The sequence below is a fragment of the Copidosoma floridanum genome, unplaced genomic scaffold, assembly GCF_036245765.1.
Source record: "Copidosoma floridanum isolate Cflo_tuat_1 unplaced genomic scaffold, Cflo_Japanese_pri ptg000001l, whole genome shotgun sequence".
Taxonomy (NCBI): Eukaryota; Metazoa; Arthropoda; class Insecta; order Hymenoptera; family Encyrtidae; genus Copidosoma; species Copidosoma floridanum.
In genome coordinates, this window is record NW_028321878.1 from 6684603 (window position 1) to 6696465 (window position 11863).

At 42.1% G+C, this 11863-nt stretch overlaps 2 protein-coding genes across 3 annotated transcripts; one reads left to right on the forward strand and one right to left on the reverse strand.

Moving 5' to 3' along the window:
* The first annotated feature begins 9505 nt into the window (after window positions 1-9505).
* Window positions 9506-10261, forward strand: LOC106643720 (gem-associated protein 7). Its single transcript, XM_014358963.2, has 2 exons — window positions 9506-9740; window positions 9893-10261. Exons 1-2 carry the CDS (start codon window positions 9578-9580, stop codon window positions 10066-10068), a joined length of 339 nt encoding a protein of 112 aa, XP_014214449.2. The 5' UTR covers window positions 9506-9577; the 3' UTR covers window positions 10069-10261.
* On the reverse strand, window positions 10095-11663 carry LOC106643719 (Mediator complex subunit 30). Of its 2 annotated transcripts, none has more exons than XM_089589556.1 (5): window positions 11494-11663; window positions 11197-11335; window positions 10752-11120; window positions 10417-10673; window positions 10095-10284 (listed from the first exon to the last, which is right to left on the reverse strand). In XM_089589556.1, the coding sequence occupies exons 2-5, from the start codon at window positions 11309-11311 to the stop codon at window positions 10186-10188; spliced, it is 840 nt and encodes a 279-aa protein (XP_089445682.1). In that variant the 5' UTR covers window positions 11312-11335; window positions 11494-11663; the 3' UTR covers window positions 10095-10185. The 2 variants fall into 2 exon arrangements, with proteins under 2 accessions (XP_089445682.1, XP_089445679.1); XM_089589553.1 differs by having other exon boundaries at window positions 10752-11123.
* Between the last annotated feature and the right edge of the window lie 200 nt (window positions 11664-11863).

Consider the following 11863-nt stretch of genomic DNA (forward strand, 5'->3'; position numbering starts at 1 on the left):
AGCAGTTGGCACGCGTGCGGCTCTTCCTATACGTTCTCTTTGGCTGCACATGTACTTCCTCGGTTGTAGTCGATATGTTATTGTTTGCGGCTTTCTTTATCCCTGTTGCTTTGGGGATTTTTTTTCTTTCATTTAGTTCTCCCCGTGAATAGACTTACCTCAATAAAGGGGGTGCGAAGTTGCGTTACACGAAAAAATTGGAACACAACTTTTGTTTTCTAAACTGGTCCCTTCTTTTTTTTTCAGGAAATAATGTAAAAGTTTACTAATTATAACATATGTTGAAGACTACATTTCTGTGTTTATGGATAATCATCTAGTATGAACAGCCATAAAGTAATTGACGATGTGAAAATCGATAAAACTTCATTAAATCGTCTAAAACATCGATAAACGACTATAATGTATAAAAAAGGCAATTTTCGGCGGCAACATAAACGCAATATTCAGAGTTTTTTTTGTTATTACAACTTTGTGTCAAAACGTATTCTCTGAAGATTTATACATTTTTGGATTTGTCAAGCCTAGTGGGAGCTTTTTACGAGTTTTTCTGGTCCCTCTCGTCGTTAAGCCAGTTTTCAGAGGCTCCCTGTACTTATGTTTCCCCACACTAAAATAAAAATAATTTATCAGACATGACTTTTTATTTGCCCAAAAGCCAAGCGGATGTGGTAATTATTATAATACGACACGAAAAATCGGTGCTTCGAAATGATATACATTAGGCACCTCAAAAAAAAACAATGAAAGCTCGTCTTTACCACGTGGCATAGTAGCAAGTCGTAGCATATGAAAAGAAAAAACGTAACTTGCACAACGTGTCAAAAGAGACAACCGAAGATGTGACTCTTCAAGTCATTAGAGACACCCGAGACGGTCCGACCATGCTATATACATGTGACGCGCGTAGGTGGGATTCACGCATCCCTTTAAATAGCAAAGCTTGCGTGGGTGTATGTATATAGGTTCTTGAATTTGAAAAGACACCAGTGAGTGCACGGTTGTCTCCCCTATATCCCCCGCACGCGAAAACGTATGTTTGGGACCATTGACTTGGGAGGAAAAACGTGAAGACGAAAAATAAAGAGACCGTTTTTCCTTAGTGTATTATAGGTACAGTAGTTTTTGGGGCCAATTTTCCACGTCAGAGCTACATGGAGTGCATACAGGGAACAGCCATACGTGTATACAATCCGGCTCGGTTGTAAAAGGAGCATCAGCTGTTCGAATGATGTATACGTATTATCGCTGTTGGACGGCAGATGTTCAGCAACCTGGAACGGTGCACGCGCTTCGCTGTATTTATAATATGTATAGGTACACCTACCACGTACATATATGTGGGTACACGTATCCGAGAACCTCCTTCTCTCCTCTCTTTGTGCATTTACGCGCCGCGTGTCCCGCGATTCGCGAGCGCGCACCTTCTCTCCTTTATGCAGTGTTATGCTGATGCGGGCCTTTTTTTTCCCTTTTTTTCATTCATATAATACTTGTAACGTTTTTTGTCATTCCGAAGTGGGATGAAGTTGCCCGTGAAGCTTTCGCAGGACGAGGCTTCTTGCGTTTTCAACCGAAAATTCATCTGTTCCGTAGTTTGGATCGTTATTATTTAAGAAAAAAATCGGTTGTCACTTATATTATACACTTATTACGAGTGCCATGAACAAGGTTTAACCGATTTTTTGCTCGTCCATACCGATCATCCACCAGCGATACGGTCGACCGATTTTTCTGCAATCGGGTAAAAAACTCGAAAAAAAAAAATGATTTCCTCTTCTCGTTCGAAAGCAATTGCGAGACATTGCGAAGGAGGGAGACAGTTGTTTGTATCCATGGGTTGGCGGGAGGAAGGGGATGGAGCGAAGGGACGGACAACACGATCGCAGGAAGACGCAGCTCACGAGCGCGCGCACGGGTATATATAAAAATATGTGTGTATATGATGGCTATTACATAAAAATGCGCAACGCGTGAAAAGCAGGTCACATATATTTTTTTTTTTTTTTTCTTCATTTTTTACTCTTTGCCCCGCGTACATGTTTTACTTTCGAAACTGCAAATGTTTTTCAGCAAACTACACCTGCATCTCATCGGTCACGACAACGAATTAAGCTGGAAAATAAAAATCATATACGATCGACCGATGGAATTGTGACATGTACCTACAGCGTGGCAATAGCTAAATCCTGGCTGCACACAATACACGTTTCGATGGAAAAAAAAAATTCAATTTTATAAGGTACCTATAGTTTCCCAAAAAAAGAGAGAGAGAGAGAGAGGCCGGCATAGCATCAGTATATAGTGGACAAAAAAGGGGCAAATTTGCATCGGCTCGGAGGCCCCATTGTCACGATGCCCGTGATCCTCGTATATATACATCCCCGAGCCGCACGAGGTCTCAAAGGGTGCGGAGCCCATGGTCTACTCCCCGCGCATATATATATTTCACAGTGCCTGTACTGCACATCATACCTACACCGTTTAGCCACGCAAACTTATATACAACATTATTATATATATACGTGTAATAAATGTATATTATATGCATGTACACATGCACGTGCGCGCATTTCTCTCTCGTTCGCTTTTTCTCTTTGCTGTACACACGCTCACTCGCTTCGTCTCGCACGAATGCGAGGTCTCTCTTATAATATACGGATAGGAGGAGGAAAGACAGCTGTGGGGCAGCTGGCAGCACGTGCCGCGGACCTATGGGGTCTCTCTCCTTTTCTATACATCGCGTATAAGTATTACAGAAAGAAACACACACACACAGCCCAGTGGGCGAGTGGGCCCTCTGCTATACTATGTGTATATATACCACGCTCCGATGCGAGGGTAGTTGTGTACATACCGTGTACATCTGTGTGCGAGGAGTTTCCTATGGGTGCGTTCCTCCTCCTCCTCCTCCTCCTCGCCACCTTGGAGCTGGTTCTTTTCGATGTGCCGTACTTTTGCCGCTTGTGTGTTTTATATTTTTTTATATACCTATACGTGGGCATATACGCGCAAGTAAAGTATATCCCGTATACGGTGTACGTCCTATGTGCAAGCCGAGGAAAAATTTCTCCTTTTTCGATTCCTCCGAAGAGCGCGCGGAGGGTATATATATATATATGCATCGTTACATGGACGAAAGAGAAATTACGTTGTTAATATATGAGCAGCGTATGATTATTTTCGATGAAATTTCTTCCAAGATATTTCACCGTCCGTTTGCTCGATTTGTTTCATGCGAGACGAGACAAGTGTGAGCGTCGATTCGATAAAACAACAAATCCACCCCCGTCTTTGGGGTTGAAAAAAACTGTTTGTTTTCTCTGTAGTCTGGTACAACGACTGGTTCATCGTGCTTATGAGTCGTCAAAAAAAAAAAAAAAAAAAAAAAAAAATAGTCATCCATACATTTTGTGGTTTTAATACAAAAAGCTACCCCCAATAAATTAAACTGCGACGAATCGTGCTTCACTAGGCATGCCATGTTATAATATCGGCACCAAACCTATTTTAGCTTTAGTATTTAAATTCCACTCGACGCGGCGGTGCATCATAGTACTTTGTGCGTGCACTAAATCTAAAGCTCTGTATGATTGTATACACGTCACATCTTACATCGACCCACATCGTGATGCCCATAACCGCGCGTGTGATCTGTTCAACGGCGTACAGGAGACGGAGGATCGTTAACAATTTAATTGAAAACCACCACTTTGTTGTTTCCCTAAGTATAGATACCAAGTTTGGTACAGATTTGAGAAAAGATCATAAGTACACGCGTATGTGTCAAAGATGAGCAAATCCCCAAAAAGACTCTCGCCAATCAATATGCGCCTACGAAGTTTTCATGCGACGCGGGTAGTTCAACCCTTTCCCAATCCGTATAGACTTATGCGATTCATGTATTATAGGCATAATACCCATTGAGTGCGCGTTTGCACCTCTCGCGTAAAAGGTGAGAAGCGTCACGCTTAAGTAAAACACACCGGTGCATAATACATATAGGTGTACGCATTATGTACGTATCTGTCGCTAAGGGCCCGATGCAGGAAAGGAGAGAGAGCCTCCACTCGCTGTCGAGGCGGAGACAGAGAGAGAGTTGCGGTTTCCCATCCGGCTCGAGAGAGAGAGAGAGCCGGCGAACCGAACAGGAAATAGTCCTGAAGCATCCTAGAGGATACAGGGCTATTGGGTTTCGGGCTCTCGTGCGTAATACTCACGTGGTGTGCACGTGCGCGCGCATGTGTGTGTGTGTGTGCATACGTACACATGTGGAGAAAGGAAGTGTGTATGGTGAGAGGAGCGCGAAAAAGCGCGGATCGACGAAAAGCGCGGATATTACACCGTCGGGGGGATGAAGGAGGGAAAAGAAAAAGTAAAAGAAGAGCCAACTGATGTGTATGCCTGTATACTTACATTGTGTGTCAGGCCTACGAGGAACCGGAAATCGTAGGCCATTCAACTCATGTCTGGGCGTAGGTGTGTATATTTAGATGTTTAAAAGGACCCCGTGCATACGACGGGACCGGCCGACTGCGAGCTGTACTACATCTAATCTGATTTTCGAGATTTCCTCCCAGATTTCGGAGGCTGTACGTGATGCGAGTTTGAGTATCCAATTTGGAAGTGGGTAAGCCAGGGAATCCAAGAAATTGAGCAATACATAAAATATGTATCCTTTGGGTGTACTTAATCGAGAACCTTCCCTTGAACAAACTTTTACAGAGGAAACATGGACCTGTACCTTCCGTGTTGATGTAGCGTTAACACAATAGTTAATCTTGAAAACAAGTGCACCGGTATCAAAACAGTACGTACCGATCATAACATGTTGTGTCGCACTGAATATTTAGGGGTACAAAAAGTGTAAAGTAGATAAACGGGGGTTTTGTTCGGAAATTATTTTTTAACATTAAGATTACATTGTCAGACTTTGTGACCTAGTTACGTGTGTTGAAATCGGCATAGCCTACAAGATTTATTTCCCAAAATGCAAAAACAAAGAGTAACTTCACGGTAACCCGGGTGTATTGAAGATTCAAAGTTCTCGTCTGAACAAAAATAGCGTTTCTCGATCGTTTGTCTCTTCAAACATCTGACGCGACCCAAAAATCCTTAGCAATTAATTACGCCCAGACAGCAGGTACATCTTTTACCATATCTCGAAATCGCGATAACCGACAGACGCGCCGCATGAACGATTTGTCGAAAATATCCCGTACACTGCAGCTCGTGTACGCAGATTCACAGAAAATCGGCAAAAGGATCGAGGGTTTCGTATACCTACACGAGAGAGTGTAAGTGCCATTCCGTGCGTACAATGCTCCTCTTCTGCAACATATACGCGACGAAGACGACGACGATGAAGCGTCGTCGCCCGAAATAGTGACCGGCGACTCGGCCGTCGACGATCTTCTCCAAAAATAAGGCGCTCCCTCCTTAGCTCTCGGGTATCAGCGATCTGTACCCCCTATTTTCTTTTTTTCTTTTTTTTTCCTCGCTCCTCTTCTTTCGTTTATTTCTGCCGTGCGCGTACGTATATATCCGGGTACGGTATTTAACAGCTCGACGGTAGAAGACGACGAAAAAGGCGAGAAGAAATCGCCAAGTGCGGGCTCGTGGCACTTGTTCCGTCTTCCTTTTTTTTTTCTACTTTTTCCGTGCGAGTTCAAATATGGGGTGTGCTCGCGCACACGAGCCCTGCAACGGTTCAATCGTCGCGACAATTGTCCAAACAGAGCAACCGATGTGATGTACATCAACGACGAGCTTTTTTTTTCTTTTTTTCAACTCTTTTTCTGACTGGTTGGAGACAAAAAAAGTTTTCGAGCAATCCCAGTCTTTCGTTTTTTTTCGGTTTATTTGTAAACTCGTTTCTTACAATTATTCAGTTCAATACTAATAGAAAAAAAAAAAAAAAGAAATCGGTTACAAATTACACTCCATCCAATCGATCCTTAACGATTACACGTACAAATTACGAAATAAATAGGAAAAAAGACACGCGCAAATCAAGCCAACGCGTGTACAATATTGGTATAAAAAAAAAAAAAAAGCAATATCAAGGTATGATTTGATATGGATAGCTGGGCCTGAAGTCGTTGGTCAATGAGTGGCCGGGCGAAAACTCGTCGAAAGCCCTGCGCTCCGGGGGCTGGAGTTCCGAGTAGTAATCGAAGGAGTACGGATTTTTTCGAAAGCCAGTAAAATCGGGGGCGTCGAACAATCCATGCGCCGGCTGAGTCGTAAATTCCACGTGGGACACGTTTTGCGGGTACCCGTTGTAGTAGTAGTAGTAGCCGTTACCGTTCGGCGGATAGTAGAACGGCTTCCCGGTCGTCGGTGGCCCGTAGGCCGGTCGGGGTGACGGGTAATACACCGGTGGTGGGTACGGCGGGTAGTAAGTCGGGCTCGGCTCCGTGACATTCGATGGTGCCTTCGAGGTGCGCCTCGTATGATGACGACGCGTTGGTCTAGTTCGCCTCGTCGGTCTAACCGACGTCGAAGTCATGGCTTGCCGGTTACTATCCTCCTCGCTACCGCCAAACTCATCCGTTTCCGCGTCTCTGTCGATCTCGCGCTCCTCGGTCACCGAGTCCTCGATCGTCGACACTTTGGTCGTTGTACCGCTGCTCGAGATTATCTGAAACACCCCATGAAATGTCCTTACCACCGGTCACTTATACATACGCATCGGCAACACGTATCACGGCGTTACCTTTTTCCTCCGGCGAACCTCGTCTAGTCCGCTCTTCGTCTCCATCCCCTTGTTGAAAGCGATCTTCCGATCCTCGTTCGGTATCTCGTTGTCGAGGTCCACCAAGACGTGGTGGTTGCGCTCGGACGTGACTTTGAGGGTCGTCGAGCTCTCGGTCGCGGTAGTGGCCGTGGTGACCTGTTGTCCGAACCACTTGAGAGGATTGAGCACCGTGGCCAAGTACTTGAGAGGATCCTTGAAGAACAAGGTGAGCGAGGGCTCGTAGACGGCGGCAAAGTAAGGGCCCCAGCCGCCGACCGGTGGGTAATTGAAGCTGGTGCTGACGACCGGGATGGGCTCGTGCTGGGGATGGTGCGTCGTTTCCAACGTGGTGTCCCGATCTAAGGTGGCAGCCGACTCGGCGAGCTCCGGTAAACCGATTCCCGCTACCACTGAAAGTTTACCCAGCAGCCGTGGACTCCGGCCGGTGGTAAAATTTGAATTTCGGGTGGCGTTGATGCTCGCGGGGTTTGGGGCTCCGCCGATTCGAGCTGCTTTTTTTCGGAAGAATCAATTAAAAGTACATCCGTATGCGAATGCTGTCGATACTCGTGTAGTGTACTCACCAGCTTCGTTGGAAAAAATGACAACGAGGAGGAGCATGCTCCTGCAGAAGGTGGTGGTCGTCGTGGACGTCTTCATCGTTTGAGGAGTGCCGAGAAACTGGAGAAATTGCGGAAGGCTGTTGGAACAGATGCGGGCGTTGCTCGCCCCCATAGTTTGTCAAAAGCACCCGTGGAAAGTGCGAGGCTTCCGATAAAACGCAAGTCCATTTGGTATTCGGGTCGGTGGGCTTTCGAAAAATTTCTTTTTCCCTCGTCATCTGTACACCTCGTAAAATCATATCGCTAATTTACTCGCATCGCGGTACGTGAGACAATTATTTCGCTTTCTAGAAACTATTCCACTTTTAATTAAGTACAGTTTTTTGTTTTCCTCATTAGGTCCCTATATTGTGTTTTACTTGTATTTGATGTACCTACAGTATAGCGATTTTCACAAATAATCGGACAACTTTTTAATTTCGCGACATTCGGATCAAAGGAAAAGTCCTAGGTACTAAAAAAAAATACGTAATTTGAGAAAGCACTACTAATGCGAAGAATTGTCGGAAAAGTTTTCAGATATTCGCATTGCAATCAATGTGAATGGGCTAACTAACTGAAATGAAACAACAATTTTATTTCACTGTTGCTTTGCATGGGGATGAGTGACTATTTTAGCCCTTTTGAGCAGCAATGCTCTTTCTTTGTTGTTTGCAGTGCGTTTCCGAGTACCACTATCCACTTCCTCCTTATTGGGCCCATCCGTGCTATAATTATTTTATTCTCATGTGTATATGAGACTCTCGATTTGACGAGATTCAAGGGTTGTCAGTTCATTCTTTTAGCAAAAAATAACCTTTATTGCTATTTAAACAAACAGTTTTTGAAACCATACCAGTAGAGATTATGGTTCGAGAATTAAGATTGTCCGATATCCCTATAGCATATCAAGTGTATTTGCACCATAGAGATATTTGCCCACATGTATTTGCATAACAATCAGCGTTACGGAACTTAACTGCTGGTAGCATTTGCGGAATAAGTACAGCCTCTGGATTTATCATTCTGGTAAAGAGAGCACGGTGTAAGATATACGTGAAGTTATGTGTAGTTATTACAGTAATCACTTCTAAGTAGTATCATATGATTGATTTTATTAAACCATATAATATATAAGTAGAATATCTGTACTTTTGAAGGTCGATTTTTAGGTGAAAGATAAATTGTATACTTGTCGCAAATAGCACAGACAATGTCAACTTTTTATCAACTCTCTATAAGGTTAGTTGCGGCTGGTTTGTAATTAATTACATGGCTCTACCATAAGTAGTCATAATTATTTGGATCAGCGCCATCTAGCGTTGCGGATTTCTGAACTAAAAAGTGGCCCTAAACTTTTCAGCCAGAGCTTTAGCGCTTAGAGCCATTTAATCAATTATAAACCAGCCGCAACTCATGTTGTAGGTATAAAATAAAAAAATAACGATACATGTGTTTTTGGCGGCAAGTTTACAATTTATCTTTTACTCGAAAATTTATCTTCAAAAGTATAAATACATTGAAGGTAAATTTTTTGGTAGAAATTAGATTTTTAACTTGCCGCCAAAAACATATATGTCGTTATTTTTTTATTTTATACCTACAATATGAGTTGCGGCTGGTTTATAATTGATTAAATGGCTCTAAGCGCTAAAGCTCTGGCTGAAAAGTTTAGGGCCACTTTTTAGTTCAGAAATCCGCAACGCTAGATGGCGCTGATCCAAATAATTATGACTACTTATGGTAGAGCCATGTAATTAATTACAAACCAGCCGCAACTAACCTTATAGAGAGTAGATAAAAAGTTGACATTGTCTGTGCTATTTGCGACAAGTATACAATTTATCTTTCACCTGAAAATCGACCTTCAAAAGTATAGATATTCTACTTATATGATTTAATAAAATCAACCATATGACACTACATAGAAGTTATTAAGTACTATAAAAACTACACATAACTTCACGTATATCTTACACCGTGCTATCTTTACCAGAATGATAAAATCAGAGGCTGTAATCTGTATTCCGCAAATGATATACCTACTCAGTACTCACGAGCAGTTAAGTTACGTTAACGCCGTATGGTCGTGACCATCAGATGTCGTGACCGGGCTTCCGTATACATAGAGATATTATAATATCTCTATGTCCGTATAGGTGTAAGTGTATCAAAAACATAGTAAAAAACTAAAAAACGTTGATCAGAACGTAAACACTGCAACGGCTTCAAAATAATGTCAAATGACAGCTCGAGTCTGTCTGATGCGAAGGAAAACAAAAAGGTCGAACTTTCGATCGAAGATTTGGCAGTCGAGGATGATTTCTCAACACCGGAAAAACAAGAGGCGCGGGCCTTTTTGCGGGAACGATTTTTACGCGTGATAACCGGCATCGTTGGTAAACATTGTTTTCTTCCCATTTACTGCGTTAATTATGTAGATTTTTCAACTTACGTCCGCTTTTATTATATTTTAACTGTATATTTACTGAAGTATGAGTATGTTAGACAGAGACATAACCTAAAAACCGCAATGTTTACTGTTTTACAGGTAAGCCGGCAAAGTTTCATTTGTACGAAAACACAAGCGTCACTGCAGAATTTCGAGGCTGCGATATCGATTTATCGGAGCTGTACGTCAGAAATTTAGCTACACCTTGTGGAACTGTACCAGAAGCTATCCTTAGAACCACGGACGTGATTGTTGTGGAAGTGGATAAGGTGTGAATGAATACAATTGACAAGACTTTTTAAATTATACAAATTTAATGCGAGTCATGTAAAAATTTTATCATACAACGTATTACAACTAACATAAAAAATATTATTTACATTTGGTCTACCTTATGAGCGCCTCATGCTCATCATAGTATTGATTTCTGAGATGATGCGTCTTAGATGATCAATGATTTCTTTGAGATGCCTGTTTTTCAGTATTACTTGCTGAAAATATATGTTATATCGATTATAGCAAACATACAAACTTGATAAGTTAAGTTATTTGTACCATAATTTAGAGGGTAATGAACTTTTTTAGAATTATGAATAATATCAGTAAATTGCAATTCAGCTCACCTCCATCACTTCTTTGTGTTCCTCGCAAGCAACTCTGTAAGCTTCAGAAGTCTTTTTCTCATCAGATTTCATGTCCCATTCTTCTTTGATGGGAATCAAACTTTCAATATGAGTATATTCCATTCCTTGAAGTTGACTGTTTTCATTACATTTTTCATAAATAACCCTTAAACGTTTAAAAAGCAGACTTATAGTTTTTATTTGATCTTGTACTTTTAATTTTTTATCATTGGAAGTACTTTGGCCTTGAGGTGTACCTAGAGAATCATGAAAGTATAAAAATAACATCAGTTGCTCAGATGTTTTGAATAATTACGAAAGTAGAAACAACATACCATTAGGAGGCTGAATAGTCTTGAGCTGAGTAAAAACTTCCATCATACGGTTAACAATTTCCTGCACAGTTTCTTGTCCCAATTTACACAAGGTAGCAGTATTAAAATCTTTCGCGTTTTGCCTCTGCTGAGTCGGTTGAGGCTGAGGAACTGGTATTTGAGGTGTGGCAGCAGCACCACTGGACTGATTGTTCTGCTGCACCAGAGCACTTTGCTGCTGCAGATGCATTTGTTGCTGATGTGGCTGCAACTGTGGATGCACAGGCTGCTGTTGATTCATGACCTGCTGAGCATTGGGCAGCATACCCAACGAATTAGGAACCATCCCTGCACCTACCCCAGCTCCAAATTGTTGTGGGCTCATCATGCCTGCTAAAAAGCACATGTGTTAGATCAAGAAGCAAAACACAGGCAAAAATGATGTAAAGTAAAACAATTTGGTTACCTTGCTGGGGTCCCATGAGTCCTGAAACCATCTGTCCACCACCAAACTGGTTGCGCAGAGTGTTTTGTTGGGCATTGGGAAAGCCCGTGGGAAACGGATGTTGTGGTCCAGCCATTTTTCAAATAAAATTGAACACCTTCTAAAAATAACATTAGTAACAATCCAATCAACTCTTTCAAGTGCCAATATACATCGTTGTACACTGTACATTACTTGAAACATATAGATGAAGTAAGAGAGAAAGAGGTTACAAGGATACGTGTTTACACCCAATTTAAAAAATAAACATCAACTTACTAGCTGTTAATTCACCTGCATGTACTTTGCCTCCACCCCTTGTCTACAAATACTCGCAGGGAGGCGTGCTTACATTTTTAATTAAAACTACACTGTGGAAGCACTTATTCACTCAGCACTGTAGCGTATTAAATGCACTCCCCTACACAATCTGACAGAAAGTCGAACATTATGAGGTTACAATAGGTAATCGGTTTACCGTCGTATTCGTTGCAGGCAGTTTGCATCCTCCTTTGACTTTGAGCTTCCCTTGGTGACCACTTGATGACACTATCATCCAGACCATTTTGGACCTTCCATTGCTCTACGATCGGTAACATACATACACATCAGGTAATTTTATTATTTTATTATATGTATTTGAATTGCA